Source organism: Rhinolophus sinicus, linkage group LG09, assembly GCF_036562045.2.
Source record: "Rhinolophus sinicus isolate RSC01 linkage group LG09, ASM3656204v1, whole genome shotgun sequence".
NCBI classification, from domain to species: Eukaryota; Metazoa; Chordata; class Mammalia; order Chiroptera; family Rhinolophidae; genus Rhinolophus; species Rhinolophus sinicus.
The window spans coordinates 68,706,909-68,724,416 of NC_133758.1; the positions used below are offsets into that span (position 1 = coordinate 68,706,909).

The following is a 17,508-nucleotide window of genomic DNA, read 5'->3' on the forward strand; positions in this document are numbered from 1 at the left end:
AGACCCAACTAATGGCCCAAAAAATATGAATGTTTTTCCTCCATACTCGTTTTTGAGGTGTTGGGCCACAACCTCAGAGAAGACACTTTTAAAAATATACAAAAATTAAAAGTTTAGGATTGAATTTTTACTGGTTGTGGTAAAAATATTTGCAGTTGCTGTCATTAGGACATTAAGCTATGAATTAACCATGGCCCCATGATATGTGATTGCACATGCATAAGGGACAGAAAACTATCCAAGGTACTTGATTGAGGTGAATAATCTCAGAGGAAGGCAGTATAGAACTCTACCAGTCTGAGCGAATTATCTCTATTCAGTTAATCAGATTCCCCACATGTAAACCCAGATTTTAAAAACAAGTCTATAGCTGCTATGGAAAACAGTATGGGAATTGCTCAAAAAATTAAAAATAGAATTACCATATGATACAACAATTGTACTTCTGGGTATATAACTCCCAAAATTGAAAGCAAGGTCTCAAAGAGGTATTGGTACACTCATGTTCATAGCAGCATTATTCACATTAGCCAAAAGATGGGAGAAAACCCTACTGATAATGGGCATGTAAAATGCGGTGTATACATAAAATGCAATACTCAGCCTTAAAAAGGAAGGAAATTCTGACACATGCTACAACATGATTGAAATGTAAGAGCATTATGCTAAGTGAAACCAGTCACAAAGGAACATATACTGTATGATTCCATTTATATGGGGTACCTAGAATTGTAAAATTCATAGAGATAAAAAGTAGAATGGGGGGCGGCCCGATAGCTCGATTGGTTAGAGCGCGAGCTCTTAACAACAAGGTTGTTGGTTCGATTCCCACATGGGCCAGCGAGTTGCACCCTCCACAACTAGATTGAAAATAACTATCTGATTTGGAGCTTAGTTGCACCCCCCACAACTAGATTTAAAAACGACTCGACATCCTGGAAAAACACAGTGTTCCCCAATATTTCCCAACAAAAAAAGAAAAAAGACTGGTGGTTGCCAGGGACTAGGAGGAAGGGAGAATAGGGAGTTGTTTAACTGTATAGAGTTTAAGTTTTGCAAAAGGAAGAGTTCTGGAGATGAATGGTGGTGATGGTGGCACAACAATGTGAATGTGCTCAATGCCACTGAACCGTACACTTAAACATGGTTAAAATGGTAAATTTTATGTTGTGTTTTATCGCAAGTTAAAAAAACAAGTCTAGCAGAAATATAAGGACCTGAAATAACACTGGTTTTTTAGTAAGGGTTGAAGTTTGGCAAAATATTAAATGTGCAAAAGCTATTTGAGGCCGTGTGCTACTTGAAGAGCATGGGAAGTGTAACGAATTTTTTCTTTACACAGAGCACAAACTTGCTATGAATTAGTTTTCTTAAAGGGGAGCCGTCAAGCATGCAGCTTAAATCTAAAAAGTGGGAAAATGGTGCTCTTGGATCTGTTGCATTCAAAGGAATTATATACACAGAACAATATAGACCCTAAAATGTTTCTCTATTTATTGTGTGGTGGAGGATAACAAATAGGGCCATAACTATGTGATAGAAACTCTTATTAGAATGCAACGAGCATTCCTAAAACAATCGCTGCTTTAGAAGTCGTCTAAAAGACTCCTTGATGCTTGTAAATTCACTTTTTGCCCTCGCCAAAACCCAGACGCGACCGCCTGGCAGGTCCCGGAGTGAAAAAGGTGCCACCTAGAGCTCCCCACCGGGCAGCTGCGCAGGACAGGAGCGCAAGCGCAATGCTTCCTGACACGCCGCTCACTGCACTCCGCGCACAAAGTGGGCGGGGTTTCGCCTCTGGGCAGGGGGCGGGACCGGCGGCAGAGGGTGGGCTCCGCCCCGGGGGAGGGGTCGGCCGACAGCCGCGCGTCGGTGCGCCGCACGTGTGAGAGCCCGGCGGCTGGCGAGTCTGCTCAACGCTGCGGGGCCCAGGCCTGGACAGAGCTGCGTATGTTCGGCTGCCGTCGCAGCTGGTTCTTCCGAGTGACCCTCGCAGCCGCCTCCCTCCAGCGCCCGGAGCAGCGCCCCCGCCCCCTCGCCGCCCGGCCCGCGCCGCGCCCGCGCTCTCAGGCCCTTGGTAAGTGCGCAGCCTCCCGGCAGTTGCCCGGGCTCCGCCACCAGCCCTCGTCCTGGCCTGGCCCGAGCCCCGGCCCCCAGGTCCCGCCCGGAGGAGCAGTGAGAACTGGGAAGGCGTCCAGCAGTGGTCTGAGCCCACGGCGCGCCCGCGGAGCCTCCATTACTAATTGTACCCGCGGGAGCGCGGCTGCAGCCCGGCGGGTCCTGCGCTTCGGTAGTGCCAGCCCCGCCTCCCGCTCCTGGGGTGGGTGGTAACCGGGAGCCGCTACTGCCCTCCTCCCCGCGGCACTGTCAGGCAGAGGGTCCCATTCCCACTCCTCCCTTTCTTTGCCCCAGGCTCTCCCCTAAACAATTCTCTCTCCTGGAAGAGAAAACCAGCCTTTATCCCGAAGCCCTTTACAGTTCCCATGCGTCGCTGGGCCAGTCTAATGCAGGCTCCGACCCACGTGCTTCGTCCTCGTATTCATCCATCATTACTTATTGCAAGCCGGCTACGGGCCAGGCAGACACTCAGGGGACTGCTTGTTTTGTAGACCTTTCCCTGAGTAGGAGCGAACAGGTTGGGGACCAGGAGTGTTTTCTCGAGCCCTCTGCCGGCTCAGTGTTGAACGAGTGGATGGAGGAGGTGCTGCTGTGCGTGTTTAAACTCGTCCGCACGGAGTCCTTACCCGCAGCCTCGTACTGAGGTTAAAGGTACATCCTCATTGCCTAGCGCCTGCCAGGAAATAGGATTTGAAGTTTAGTTTTTCAAATGTTTGGTCCCGTTGTCAGACCACTTTTTTCATTCCGACAATATAGGATTGCTAAGGGTTTTTGTTTCAAATCACTAGTCATCTGTGACTCAGGCATGCCCCATTGGCCCGCGGTTGCTTTGACAATGGAGGGGTCTGTCAAATATCCAACTGTACACTCATACTGAAAAGGGGATGGATAGGCAGTGATTTTGTTCAGTCATTAAGCAAATAGCCAACAGTCTGTATTTATTAATTTAATAAACTCCTTTTGAACATAGTTTTGATAGAGGCTAGGGCCATACAGGTATTAATAAAACATAGCTTTTGCCCCGAGTAGATAAGAGAAATTACAATCCAGCTGGGCTTACTGTTGACTAAGTTTGCACCAGCCTCAGCTCCTTTACACGTGCTTTTTCTGCTGCCTGGAACTCTCCTCATGCACATCTTTTCCGTGTCTAGTTCTTCTTTCAAGTCTTTGCTTAAAAGGCACCTCCTTAGAGAGGTTTCACTAAAGAGCACCCCTCTTACTCATTCCCCTTACTCTACTTTATTTGTAGCTCTTATGCTTGCATGCTTTTTATTCTCCAATGTATCCTTAAATACCGTAGATGTAAGCTCAATGAGGGTGTGGAATTTTCCCTTTTTCCTCAGTGCCTAACACAGTGCCAGACACTTAAAAGGTGCTCAGTAAATACTTGTGGAATGAATGAATGTAATGAACTTAATGATTTTGCATATTAAAGTGTAGTGTGTGCTCTGCCCTGAGAATGTGCTTGTTATTGTGTGCTAGAGGGATTTCTGACAGTTTCCAGGGGGTGGAGGATAGAAGCATTTACAAAGGGGAAGTCATGGAGAGTTTTGAAATATAGATAAGATTAGAACTAATATAGCTCTTTTTTTTAGATGTTTATTTGCAGGAAATAATGGGACGGTCAATGTATTAAAATTTTGAAAATTCTAAATTTTTGTTGTGAGTGGAGAGGAAACTTATTGGTGAATCTAATATCTTAGTGAAAAAGATTTTAAATAGTGTTAAAATTGTAGTATTCCTAATCTCATCTGGCTCATTTAGAGTATAAGAGAAACAAAATCCATTATTTTAATATTCCCTCCAAAGAACTGTGCAGGACTTTAAGTTCATGGGTGAGTATCAGATTTCATTCTCTTCCCAGTCATAGAATCAAGGTTCTGGTGTATAGAGATTTTACTTAACATTTGAGATGCTGTCATTACTATCATGGATAGTGTATTTGTGCAGTGTAACATTTAAAAAATTTTTCTTTAAACATTAAAACAAAAAAGCTCACAAAGCTAGGCTCTTCACGCCGCCCCCCCCCCCAGCCCTGTTTTGTTTTGTTTTCGTTTTAAGCCAGTCACTTTATTACTTTGACGTAGAATGCTTAAATATGTATGTTTGGATTTTCCTGAATTTTCCTTAGGAAAAGTTTTGAATTTTCCATAAGGAAATCACATTGGGGCAGTCAGGGTTGTTTTATCTTTCTGATTGAATTTTTTTTGCCCTCTTTCAGTCTCACAGGATCCCCCCATCCCCTCTTCTCATTTAAAAGTTATATTGCATTTCAATCTTCCCTTTTATTTAGTTCCTGCTTATGAAAACGACACTAATTTGAATTCTGCCTCTCCTAGTTCAGAAGTTTGCACAGCTGTTCTAGTTAAGTATGTTCTCAGCTTCTAGGCCAACAGACAGAACTTAGCTCTCTCTCTCTCTCTATATATATATGTATATATATGTGTATATATATATATATATATATATATATATAGTGATTTATATATATATGTATACATATATAGTGATCTATATATATATGTATATATGTGTGTGTATATATATATATATATATATATATAGTGATTTATAATTACTGCTGCTATACATACATATACTTTAGTAATTAATGTCTGTGATAGGGCCATCAGCTAAAACGAATGAAAACTATAATTTCATTTGAAACACAAAAGATCAGTTAATAAGATTGTCTTTGCAATTAAATATAACAAGAAGAAGATCAGGCAAGTGTCCACAAGAATCAAGAAAAGGCTGCCAAAAAATACTATAAAGGGCTGTTTATTTGGTGCTGTTGGCAGTGCTTTGAGGGTCTCTTAAAATTAAATGCCATTTGAAGGGAAATACCATGTTTAATCATTAGCCCAGGGAACAAAACAAGCATAAGAAGCTTTGTTTTTCCCCAACTCAGCAATCCAGTTCTGTGTAAACCATCCGTAATATTAATGACCAACAGTTGAATAGGAATAATTATTACAGACTTTTTATCACTTTTCAGCTTTTCAAAGAAATAAACTGAAGCTCAGAGAGGCTAAGGGACCTGCTTAGTAAATGGCAAAACCTAGATCCGGTTCCAAGTTACATTCCACAAACTGCCGTTCACCAAGTAAGAGTTGAAACCCATCGTTGATACTTCAGATCCATGGTCTGCTAATATTCTCATTCCATTCCAAGGATGTTAAGTATAACAGTGCTGTCCTAACCTTCTAGAATTTCATTCACAAAATCACTGATGTAGCCGTAGCAGAGAGTGAGGCGTTGGGTTCATGCCCATATTCTGACACAGGTGACTGGTAGGTAGTTGGTGTTAACATTTCCTACCATTTAACAGAAGTGCGTTTGTGGTGGGAAATGATGAGATCGATTTAGGGCATGTTGAATTTGAGCATTTGATTTTGCCTTGTACTAGCTGTGTAAACTGAGGCAAGGTACTTTGTCTCTGGGCCTCAGTTTTTTAAGGCTAAGATGGGGATGATAACAACCCTACTGTGATAGGGTTCAAGCAAGACTTGAATGAGCTCACCACATGTGCTGTATCATTGTTTTTCTGTCTTTACGATTGCACCCCGAGTAAACCAGGGAGTTGGAGATGGAGGGGTCTGGGCTGGAAAACTTGGGAGTGAGAAGGGCACAAGACTGGAAAAGGAACCTAGAGAAGCCCAAATTTAAGTGGCAGACAGAGAGGAGGGGAAAAGAGCATCTCGAGGGCAGGAGATAAACAAGGGATAGGAGAGTTTCACGGGAGGAAAGCGGTGAACCATGTCCTGCTGGGTAAAGGTGTCAGGTAGGGCCAGGATTGAATGGCTGTGGTTTTGGCAGGGAAGCCAGTGCTGGCAGGGCGTTTGATTCACTGCGGTGTCTTGTGGCGATACCAGGAATAATGCCTGGCACAGGGGTGCATGGGAGTGTTTGTTGAGGGGATGAAGTGCAGTGCTGAGGAGTGAGTGAGTGTTAAAGTAAGTGTGGACTTTCCATAAGATTTTGCCATATTAACAGGAATGGTTACAATGTGAATATGCTGCAGAGAGGTGTGTCTTGTCAGAAGAGCCCTGTTCTTGTGAATGGCAGACAGGACTGGCAGGAGGCGGCCAGGCTGTGTGGACTGCTGTCAGGAGAGGGACTCCCTTGACTTAACAAGGTTTTCTCCCGCAGCTGCCAGGAGCACAGACGCAGACAGCAGGATAGGCACTTGGTTGATGTTTAACAAGGATCATGGAGCAAATGAACTAGTGAGCAAGAGTGTTGAGTCGTGGCTAAGAGTTGCTGAGGTTTGGGGCACTTGAAGTAAAGGTGCAAGAGGTGGTCACGTCTTGGGACTGGATATCTCACTATGTTTGAAAAACAGGTAATGGAAGAGAGGCAGCAGTAGAACTGAAAAGATTGGTCATTTGATCAGAGTAGAATAGTTTGTATATCATTTTTATACTTTGCACTTTTATTTTTTGTCATAAAAAAATCCAAACATACAAAGTAAAGAGAATGATGTGGTGACCTCCCTGTATTCCTGTCACCCAGTTTCATCAATTACCAACTCATGGCAAATCTTGTTTCAAATCTACACCCGCTCCACTTCCATTCACCACTGGTAAATTATTTTGAAGCAAATTCGAGACTTCCTATCTTTTCAACTATACGTAGCCGAGCTTGTATCTACAACATAAGGATTCTGTTTTTAAATGTAACCACAATAACATTATTTTACCTTAAAAAGTTGACAGTACTACCTAATGTCATCAGATATCCCCAGTGTTTCAATATTCCTGATTGTCTCATAAAAGCTTTTTTTTAACAGTTGGTTTGTTTAAATCAGAATCCACCCATTGCATTTCTTTGTAGGTTTCCCCCTTCCTCTTTTTTCCTTTGCTGTTTATTAGTTAAAGGAACTGTGTCTTTGCCATTGTGATTTCCAGTCAGGATTTTGCTGATTGCTTCCCATTGTGCTGTTTAACATCTATGCCTTCTAAACTAGTAGTTAGACGCAGAGTTTCGATCCATAAGAATACTTCATAAATAATAGCATGTGCTTTCAGGGGCACACAGTGTCTGGTTGTCTCTTTTTAGTGATGTTAGTGGCCACTGAGGGTCATTGTCCAGCTCCACTATTCCATTCGGGATTTGCTACTTAGTGTGTCTTTGATCTCTGTAGATGGGGAACCGCTTCAGCACCTATTTCAAGAATTCTGCAAAGTATCTATTGATACCAGTTACACCATGCTGGATTCTCTGGCATGTACAAAAGAAATATCCTCAAAGAATCTGCAGACTTCTTGAAGGAGGAAAGGGGACTAGCATTTATTTAGTTTCTACTGTGCTAGTCACTTGTGTTCGTCATCTCATTTAATCTTCACGACTGTCCTGTGAAGCACATATCATTCCTATTTTACACCTGAAGAACGGGGTTGGAGAAGTTAAGTAATTTACTTGGACCAGTTACACAGCTAGAAAATGGTGGGGGGAAAACACAGTGCTACATGGGTAACATAGAGAAGGGAAGTAAAATGGGAAGACATGGAGTCAATAGAGAGGAAGGCATAGGAGCAGGGCTTGTGGCCCTAAAGGACAAATGAGACCAGGGTAATCTGAGCTGGGTGTAGAGGACCTGCCGTTGGAGAGAGCGTGGGAGCTGTCAGACTGGGAATGCGCGCATGAAAGACCTGAGGCATTGGAAGCCTGCAGAAGATAAGGGTGCGTGACACTGGGTGACGGACAGGACTGAGGTGCAAGGATGGAGCAGATTTTCTGCAGAGGAAATAACTGGTGTTTCCATTCAGGCTTCTGGCTGCTATCTGGTTGTTGAGAAGGAGCGCACTGGGGAGGAGGTAGAGCAGGAAGTCCCTGAGCCAAGCGCGGATGTGGCCGTTGCTGCTCATTCTTCTCTCCCTGTGGGGCGCTCCGGCTGCTGGAAGGGTATCAGGAGCTCCTGGTAGGTCTTGCCATGCCAGCTGGAGACCTTGTATCATGTTGGGGAGCCATCGTGGGCTGTTGGGGAAGAGTATGTGTGACAGTGTAATGACTGGTTGTGTGACACATCCTCTCGGATGTCCCCCAGGTACCTGCAACACCATAGGACGATAAGTGGGCTTGTCTTCTCCCACCACCTTTTCCTCTTCCTGGGGTTCCCATGTCCTCTCAGATCCCCAAGGCAGAAAACCCAAGTCATCCTGGAGTATTTCTTTTCTTCCGTATTTGTCACCAAGTCTATCCCCACTACCTCCTAATTGTCCCTGAATCCACCCCTCCTTTCTGACACTTTGCCTCAGCCTTAGATCAGGTTGTACTGATCTCTTGCCTCAGTTACGCCTGTATCCTCGCATCTAGTCTTCCAGCCTAACCCCAGTTTCTCTTCAAAGGGTGCCAGGAAGTCTTTCTAACTTACGACTCTAGTGGTGGTTTGATTCTTCAGGACGTCATTCCCTCCATTCAGCCTCGTGTGGCTTCCACCCACTCCCCAGCTTAACACTCTCCTGTGTTATACCCTCCACTATTGTGATGAGTTTCTTGAGGTTCTTCCAGCTGTCCATGCTCTCCCATGCCTTGGCATAGTGGTACCCTCTTCCCCCAAACAGCTTCCTCCCCCTTTTCCATGACTTTATTCTCCTCAAATCTTGGCTCGGGTGTTCATTTCTCATCTTCCGTTAGGAAAGGTGTCTTCTCTGACACGGGCCCCTCCGATGCCTTCTGAAGTATTCTGTGTGTTTCCATAGTCCCCAACCAAGTAAGCCCTTTTTTAAAAGAAAACAATTTTTCTTTAATTTTTCTGTCTTTTGAAGGAATTTGTTTTTACTACATTTTTCTATATCTTTTCTCCTGTTTTTTTGTAGCCATCATGATCCTATTTCCTTTCACTTTTTGCATGTCGTACTTGTCTTTTTCTCTACTTTTCTTTACGTTCTTGATTTTTGACACAATTTTAAAAACACAAGACCAAATATGGATTTTTAAAATTTAGTCCATCATTATTATTCTGCTGTACATGTTTCTGTAGGTAGATTTCTTGTTAACCAAGCCTTGGATAATTAGCATATTACTTTCCTGCTCATTTACGTTCTTTATGAATAGTTTAAGTTTGTTAGTATGTTAATTTTAGCATCTCCCTATATAATTAACATAGGAAAAACCTTTATTCTTATTTCACCAAGAGCATCAAATAAGATCAAATTAGACAGGCACTTGTGGTGTTAGATAAAAGCATTGATTTTGATTGCCACATGTCATCCCTCTCTATGCTCTGTACTGGAAAGTATGAGTGGCTTCTTAGGCTTTTCCTTAGTACGTTGTGTGCAGGCCAGTTAAATGATAATCTGTATTTTTTAAAATAGTGGCAAAATGCGCATAACATAACCATATTTCAGTGTACAGTTCAGTAGTGTGAAGTACATTCACATTGCTGTGTGACCGATATTCAGAACTCTTTCATCTTGCAAAATTGCAACTCCATACCCGTTAATCAACTCCACACTCTCCCTGCTTTCTTTTTTTTTTTAATATGGTGTGGTATGCTTTCATGTCAGTAAATGTATTTACACACTTTTTATGTAATCCACTTCTCAGAAGGATAAAAATATACGTGAAACCAAATCCAGATGATACATCCATGGTACTCAGTAAAAACATCAAGTCCCCCTGCTGTCCCCAGCCACCTATACCCTCTCCTAGAAATAACCACCTTTCCCAGTTTCTATTCACATGGTTTCTACATATTGTTCCGTTTATGTACCCAGCATTATTGTTCTTGAGTTTGGGATAATGTAAAAACACTGAGATGAGTATCCTTACTGCTAAAACTTTAACCACTTTCTTAATCATTATCTTACGATACTCCCTGAAAATAGTATTTCTGGGGCAAAGGGCGTACATGTTTTTAAGGCTTTTGATGCACGCTGTCCATGCAGAAGTGTTGTGCCATTTTTCTATGCCACCAAAGGTATACACCAACATCGGGAAGAATTATTTTATAAATGATTTTTAGACCCTAGGAACAAAGTTAACTGTGACTCCGTTGGCTAAAACCCACTTCTTTGTAAAAGTGATTGTCACCTCCCTACTCTCTCTTCCTTCCTAAAAGGTTCTCTTAAATGTTTTCTTGGAGCCTTAAAAATGGAGATAACAGAAATGACTGGTGTGTCACTGAAACGTGGGTCTCTTGCTGTTGAAGATAATGACAGTGTGGCCCCAGCAGAGGCGGCAAAAAGGCAGAAGGTCTCCGAGTGCTGTCTGACCAAAGGTCAAGATGGGCTAGAGAATGACTCTCCACCCAGCAGCGAAAACGTGCCTGGGCTGCCTGAAGCTGTACACACCAGAGAGGGTAAAAAGAATTCTGCTGCTCAGTTGGAAGTAGAGGAAGAGGAGGAGGAAGATGGCCTTTCAGAGGAGGGAGACGAGGAGGAGGAAGCTGAGAGTTTTGCAGCCATGATGAAGCATGGACTCACCGAACTTGATGTAGGCATCACCAAGTTTGTAAGTTCTCATCAAGGATTCTCAGGAATCTTAAAAGAAAGGTATGTCTAGTTTATGTACGAAGTTATTTTAGTTATAGTAGTTCATTTCTTTAAAAGAAATCAGCAATACAGTCTTCCATTTAGCTTTCTATCCCCAAGGGTTGATTACACAGATGGTCACAAAGGAAAAGGATGAAGGAGGGCTGCCTAAATGAGTAAATGGAACCATTTAAAGATAAAATGAGTAAATAAAAATAATTTTCCAGTGGCATGCATTGTTAATATGTGAATGGGTGCTGTTCATTTCTTTAGAGTAAATTCTTTTAAATGGTTTCAAGTTTTCTCCTGAATTAGCCTTAAAATCTTAAACTCACTCACTTGAATGTGCTGCGTCTACAGTAGGAAGGTAGTGGTCTTTGGAGCCGAATGGACCTGGGTGTGAATCCAGTGTGGCCACTTCATAGTTACTTAACTACTCTGAGCCTCAGTGTCCTCATCTAGAAAATGGGTCGTAACACCACCTTGGGTTGTTGAAACAATTTTAAATAATGTGTGTAAAATACTTAGCATAAAAGTAAGCTTCAGGATGATTCATGGTGGACTTACTGGGTTCTGATTTCATTAACCATTTACTGTATTTTATGATTAGTATGGACTGTCTGTATAATCACAGGGTAACAATAATAAGCTTTGATTTATGCATTTCTCTGGAGGAATATTCTAGAAGCTCAGAGGGTCTTTTCTTATTTTTTCTTTATTTTTGTATTAAGGTAACATTGGTTAATAACATATACATTTCAGGTATACAACATTATAATTCAGTATCTGTATACTGAATTACATGCTCACCACCAAAAGTCTAGTTTCCATCCATTACCATATATTTGACCCCCTTTACCCAGTTTGCCCTCCCCCCCCACCTCCGTTCCCCTCTGGTAACCACCATTCTATTCTTTTGTCTATACCTATGAGTTTGTTTTTGTTTTGTTAGTTCATTTGTTAACTTTTGTTTTATAGTCCACATATGAGTCAAACCATATGGTTTTTGTCCTTTTCTGTCTGACTTATTTCGCTTAGCATAATATCATCAAGATCCATCCATGTTGTCACAAATGGCAATATTTCATCTGTTTTTATGGCTGAGTAGTACTCCATTTTGTGTGTGTGAGTGTGTGTGTGTGTGTGTGTGTCTGTGTGTGTGTATCACATCTTTATGCATTCATCCATCGATGGTCATGTATGTTTCCAGGACTTATCTATTGTAAATAATGCTGCTGTGAACAAAGGGGTACATATATCTCTTCACATTTGTGTTTTCTTATTCTTCAGATGAATACCCAGAAGAGGAATTGTTGGATTATATGGTAGTTATATTCTTAACTTTTTGAGGAACCGGCATACTGTTTTCCATAGTGGCTGCACCAGTTTACATCCTACCAACAGTGTGCTACCGTGTTTCCCTGAAAATAAGACCTAACTGGACCATCAGCTCTACGGCGTCTTTTGGAGCAAAAATTAATATAAAACTCGGTCTTATTTTACTATAATATAAGACCTGGTCTCATATACTATAATATAATATAAGACCGAGTCTTATATTCTATAAGAGCCAGTCTTATATACTATAATATAAGACCGGGTCTTATATACTATAATATAATAAAAGACCGGGTCTTATATACTGTAATATAATATAAGACCGGGTCTTATATACTATAATATAGTATAAGACCGGGTCTTATATTAATTTTGGCTCCAAAAGATGCATTCGAGCTGATTGTCCTGCTAGGCCTTATTTTCAGGGAAACGTGATAGGGTTTCCTTTTCTCCACATCGTCGCCAGCACTTGTTATTTCCTTTTTTTTCTTTTTTAATTTTATGTTTTTTATTTTTTATTGAGGATGCAGCTCACAGTGACCCATGCGAGGATCGAACCGGCAACATTGGTGCTATCAGCACCACACTCTAACCAACTGAGCTAACCGCCACCCGCATTTCTTGTCTTTGTGATAATAGCCATTCTAACAGGTGTGAGATGATTTATCTCATTATGGGTTTGATTTGCATTTCCCTAATAGTGAAATTGAACATCTTTTCATATGCCTATTGGCCATATATATGTCTTCCTTGGAAAAATGTCTATTCAGATCCTCTGCCCATTTTTTAATCAGGTTGTTTGATTTTTTTGTTATTGAGTTATATGAGTTCTTTATATATTTTGGATATTAACCCCTTATTGAAAATATCATTTGTAGATATCTCCTTCCATTTTGATGGTTGCCTTTTTGCTTTGTTGATGGTTTCCTTTGCTGTGCAGAAGCCTTTTAGTTTCATGTCCCATTTGTTTACTTTCAGTTTTGTTTCCCTTGCCTTTGGAGTCAAATTCACAAAAACACCACTGAGGCCAATGTCCAGAAGCTTAGTGCCTGTGTTTTCTTCTATGTATTTTATTGGTTTAGGTTTTATATTCCAGACTTTAATCCATTTCTAGTTAATTTTTTGTGTGGTATAAGATAGTGGTCTAGTTTAATCTCTTGCATATGGCTGTCCAGTTTTCCCAGCACCATTTATTAAAGAGACATTCCTTTTGCCATTGTATATTCTTGGCTCATTTGTGATAAGTTAGTTGCCTATATAAGTGTGGGTTTATTTCTGGGTTCTCAATTCTGTTCCGTTGGTCTTGTGTCTGTTTTTGGTCTTGTGTCTGCCAATACCGTACTATTATGATTACGGTGGCGTTGTAGTATGTTTGAATCAGAGAGTCTGATAACCTCTGGCTTTGTTTTTTTTCCTCAGGATTGCTTTGGCTAGTCAGGGTTTTTGTGGTTCCACATAAATTTTAAGGGTTTTTTTTGTTGTATTTCTGTGAAAAAAATGCCATTGGGATTTTGATGGGGATTTCACTGAATCTATAGATTGCTTTAGGTAATATGGACATTTTAACAATGTTAATTCTTCCAATCCATGAGCACAGGGTATCTTTCTATTTCTTTGTTTCTTCTTCAATTTCTTCAACAGTGTCTTACAGTTTTCAGTGTACAAGTCTTTCACCTCCTTCTTTGACCTCCCTTGTTAAGTTTATTCCTAGGTATTTTAGTCTTTCTTTATTTTGTAAATGGGGTTGTTTTCTTCATTTCTCTTTCTGATAGTTTGTTGTTAGTGTATAGAAGCACAACATATTTTTGTGTATTGACTTTGTAAACAAATACGTACTGTATTTGTTTATTATTTCTAACAGTTTTTGGTGAAGTCTTTAGGGTTTTCTATATATAAAATATGTCATCCGCAAATAGTGACAGTTTTATTTCTTCCTTTCCAATTCAGATGCCTTTTATTTCTTTTTCGTGCCTAATTGCTCGGCGAGGACTTCCAGTACTACACTGAATAAAAGTGGCAAGAGTGAACATCCTTGTCTTGTTCCTGATTTTAGAGGAAAAGCTTTCAGTTTTTCACTGTTGCATATGATGGTACCTGTGGGTTTGTCATAGATGGCCTTTATTATGTTGAGGTACTTTCCTTCTATATCCATTTTATTGAGACTTTTTTTCATAAATGGATGTTGTATCTTGCCAAACGCTTTTTCTGTATCTGAGATGATCACCTGATTTTTATCCTTCATTTTGTTAATGTGGTATATCATCTTTATTGATTTGCAGATGTTGGACCATCCTTGCATCAGAATAAATCCTATTTCTTTGTGATGTATGATCCTTTTGATGTATAGTATTTGACTTGCTAGTATTTTGTTGAGGATTTTTACATCTATATGGTCATCAGAGATACTGGCCTGTAGTTTTCTTTTGTGTGTGTGTTCTTGCCTGGGTTTGGTATCAGGGTAATGCTGGGCTTATAAAATGAGTTAGGAAGTATTCCCTCCTCTTGTGATCATTTGGTTGAGATCACTAGTAAAGCTATCTGGTTCTGGACTTTTGTTTAATCGGAGGGTTTTGATTGCTGATTCGGTTTTCTTACTAGTGATCAGTTTATTCAGGTTTTCTGTTTCTTCATGATTCAGTCTAAGAAGGTTGTATGATTCTAAGAATTTGTCCATTTCTTCTAGGTTGTCCAAATTGGTGGCACATAGCCTTTTATGTATTCTTGTATGATCCTTTGTAGTTCTGTGGCATTCCTTGTAATTTTTCCACGTGCATTTCTGATTTTATTTACTTGAGTCTTCTCTTTTTTACTTAGTGAATCTAGCTAAAGATTGGTCAGTTTTGTTTATCTTTTCCAAGAACCAGCTCTCCATTGCATTGGTCTTTTTCTATTGTCTTTTTAGTCTCCATTTCATTTATTTCCATTCTAATTTTTATTATTTCCTTCCTTCTGACTTTGGGGTTTACTTGTTCTTCTTTTTCTAGTTCATTCAAGTATAATGTTAGGTGTTTATTCGAGATTTTTCTTGTTTCTTGAGATAGGCCTGTACTGCTATAAACTTTTCTCTTAATACCACTTTTGATGCATCACAAAGATTTTTGGAATGTCATATTTTTCATTTGTCTCTATGTATATTTTGATTTCTTCTTTTATGTCTTCATTGGCCCAATAGTTATTTGGTAGCATATTATTTATTTAATCTCCATATAGTTGTTATTTTTTCCAGCTTTCTTCTTGTAATTGATTTCTATACAGCTGTGGTCAGAAAAGATGTTTGACATGATTTTAGTCTTCTTTAATTTATTGAGGTTTTGGTGTCCCAACATACGGTCTGTCCTTGAGTATATTTCCTGTGCACTTGAGAAGAATGTATATTCTGGTTTGGGGATGAAAAGTTCTGTAAATATTAAGTCCATCTGGTCCCGTGTGTCTTTTCTTTTTTTTTAATTGGGGAAGGGGAACAGGACTTTATTGGGAAACAGTGTGTACTTCCAGAACGTTCTTCCAAGTCAAGTTGTTGTCCTTTCAATCTTAGTTGTGGAGGGTGCCGTTCAGCTTCAAGTTGTTGTCCTTTCAGTCTTAGTTGTGGAGGGTGCAGCTCAGCTCCAGGTCCAGTTGCTGTTTTCTAGTTGCAGGGGGCACAGCCCACCATCCCTTGCGGTAGTCGAACCGGCAACCTTGTGGTTGAGAGGGCATGCTCCAACCAACTGACCCATCCGGGAGCTCAGCGGCAGCTCAGCTCAAGATGCTGTGTTCAATCATAGTTGCAGGGGGCTCTGCCCACCATCCCTGTGGGAGTTGAGGAATCGAACTGGCAACCTTGTGGTTGAGAGCCCACTGGCCCATGTGGGAATCGAACCGGCAGCCTTCGGAGTTAGGAGCATGGAGCTCTAACTGCCTGAGCCACCGGGCCAGCCCCCAATATATCTTTTAAGGCTAGTGTTTCCTTGTTGACTTTCCGACTGGATGATCTATCCATTGGTGTAAGTGGGTGTTAGTCTCGGAAGACATTTTACATACATTCTGATACAAAGCCAGGGTGTGGCTCAGAATTCATTGAGAAACAAGAAACAATAACTCTAAAGACTTTGCACTGAAACTTTTTTTAAGAATCCTTTGTTTTGCACAATAGTAAGGCTTACTATTGATAAAGTTTTTCCTAAAATGCAGGAAACAAAATGGTAATGCTCTGAAAGTTTGTGTTTTCTTTTCATCAGATACTCTGACTTCGTTGTTCATGAAATAGGAAAAGATGGACGGATCAGCCATTTGGATGACTTGTCCGTCCCAGTGGATGACGAGGTAGGAGCCAACACTCCAGCAAAAGTCACCTTCTGTATAAAAATCACATTTCCTAGAGATCATAGAAATATAGAGGTTTAATAGCCTTGAATTCTGTGTGTGATTCACTGGGAGTTCTTATTATTTTAAAGGATCCTTCAGAAGATGTATTTACAGTTTTGACAGATGAAGAAAAGCAGCGTTTAGAAGAGCTCCAGCTTTTTAAAAATAAGGAAACCAGTGTTGCCATTGAGGTAAATAGTACGAAAATACATGAAAAGGTTTTAGTATAGCATTTTGATTGCTTCTTTTTGGGTGGATGTTCATAAGTGTCTATTGGGAAAATTACAGCAGTTAATGAAAGGGTGATGTCCTATTTGATCTAAAATGCCATTACACTAATAAATGTTTTTATAAGTGACAGATAACCAGTATCCAGATAAACTGTGGCCAAAAAAAGTTATGTCTTTATTTTTAAAATGTTTCCTATGACCACAAATCAACAAAGAAATTTGTTGTGTGAACCTCATGGTGACCGTTGTATCATACAATGTGTCCTGGAAAAGGGCTCCGCAGCCTGACTGTCAGACGTGTGGCCCTGATGGCAGGCCCTGGCCCTGGCTCCAACTCTCACAGCCTCTTGGTCTCCAATGGGGCTCTGGGAGGGAAAGGAATGGGGGGAAGGAGGTAAGGGAATGTTTCTTTGCTCAACCTAAGTCTACTTCTAGTCAAGGAAAGGCGAACTCACTACTAAATAGAATCATAAGTGCCTTTTCTACAGCTTTTTGTTATGAAAATTTTATTCTCCATTAATGCTGTCCAGTGGAATTATAATGTGAGCCATGTTTCTAATTTTAAATCTTCTAAAAATTTGAAAGTAAAAAGAAACAAGTGAAACTAATTTTAATATATTTTCTTTATTCTAATCCATTCAAAATATTTCAGTATGTAATCAGTATTTTAAAAATTACTAAGGAGATGTTCTACATTCTATTTTTGCTACTAAGTCCTTAAATCCTTTGTTAAACTGGTAGCACATCTCAGTTTAGATGAGCCACATCGCAAGTGCTCAGTTGCCCATGTGGCCAGTGGCTACTGCATGGGACAGAGCAGCTCTGGGCGATATCTGTGCAAGGTGATGTGTTACAAGATTTTGAGACTGTTGTGGGAGATTTGTAGAATTTTATGTTAAATTCATTTTGTAGCATATTTTAACAACCTACTGGATTTGGGGGGTATCGGAAATTCCCCGTTCCATCACCCCTGTTAAAGTAACAATTTAACTTTTCAGAAA

The 17,508-nt window shown here is 40.5% G+C and overlaps 1 protein-coding gene across 3 annotated transcripts in view; it reads left to right on the plus strand.

The window, feature by feature from the left end:
* Positions 1-1,830: 1,830 nt before the first annotated feature.
* PUS7 (pseudouridine synthase 7) overlaps positions 1,831-17,508 on the plus strand; it is a 51,649-nt gene continuing 35,971 nt past the window's right edge. Inside the window, exons 1-5 of one of the 3 annotated variants that reach the window (XM_074340599.1) lie at positions 1,944-2,077; positions 7,890-8,041; positions 10,184-10,616; positions 16,151-16,235; positions 16,367-16,468. In XM_074340599.1, the coding sequence (XP_074196700.1) occupies positions 7,969-8,041; positions 10,184-10,616; positions 16,151-16,235; positions 16,367-16,468 (693 nt within the window). In that variant the 5' untranslated portion in view covers positions 1,944-2,077; positions 7,890-7,968. Of the gene's footprint in view, positions 2,078-7,889; positions 8,042-10,183; positions 10,617-16,150; positions 16,236-16,366; positions 16,469-17,508 lie in introns of all 3 variants that reach the window. The other 2 variants (XM_019745387.2, XM_019745388.2) reach the window with 2 other exon arrangements.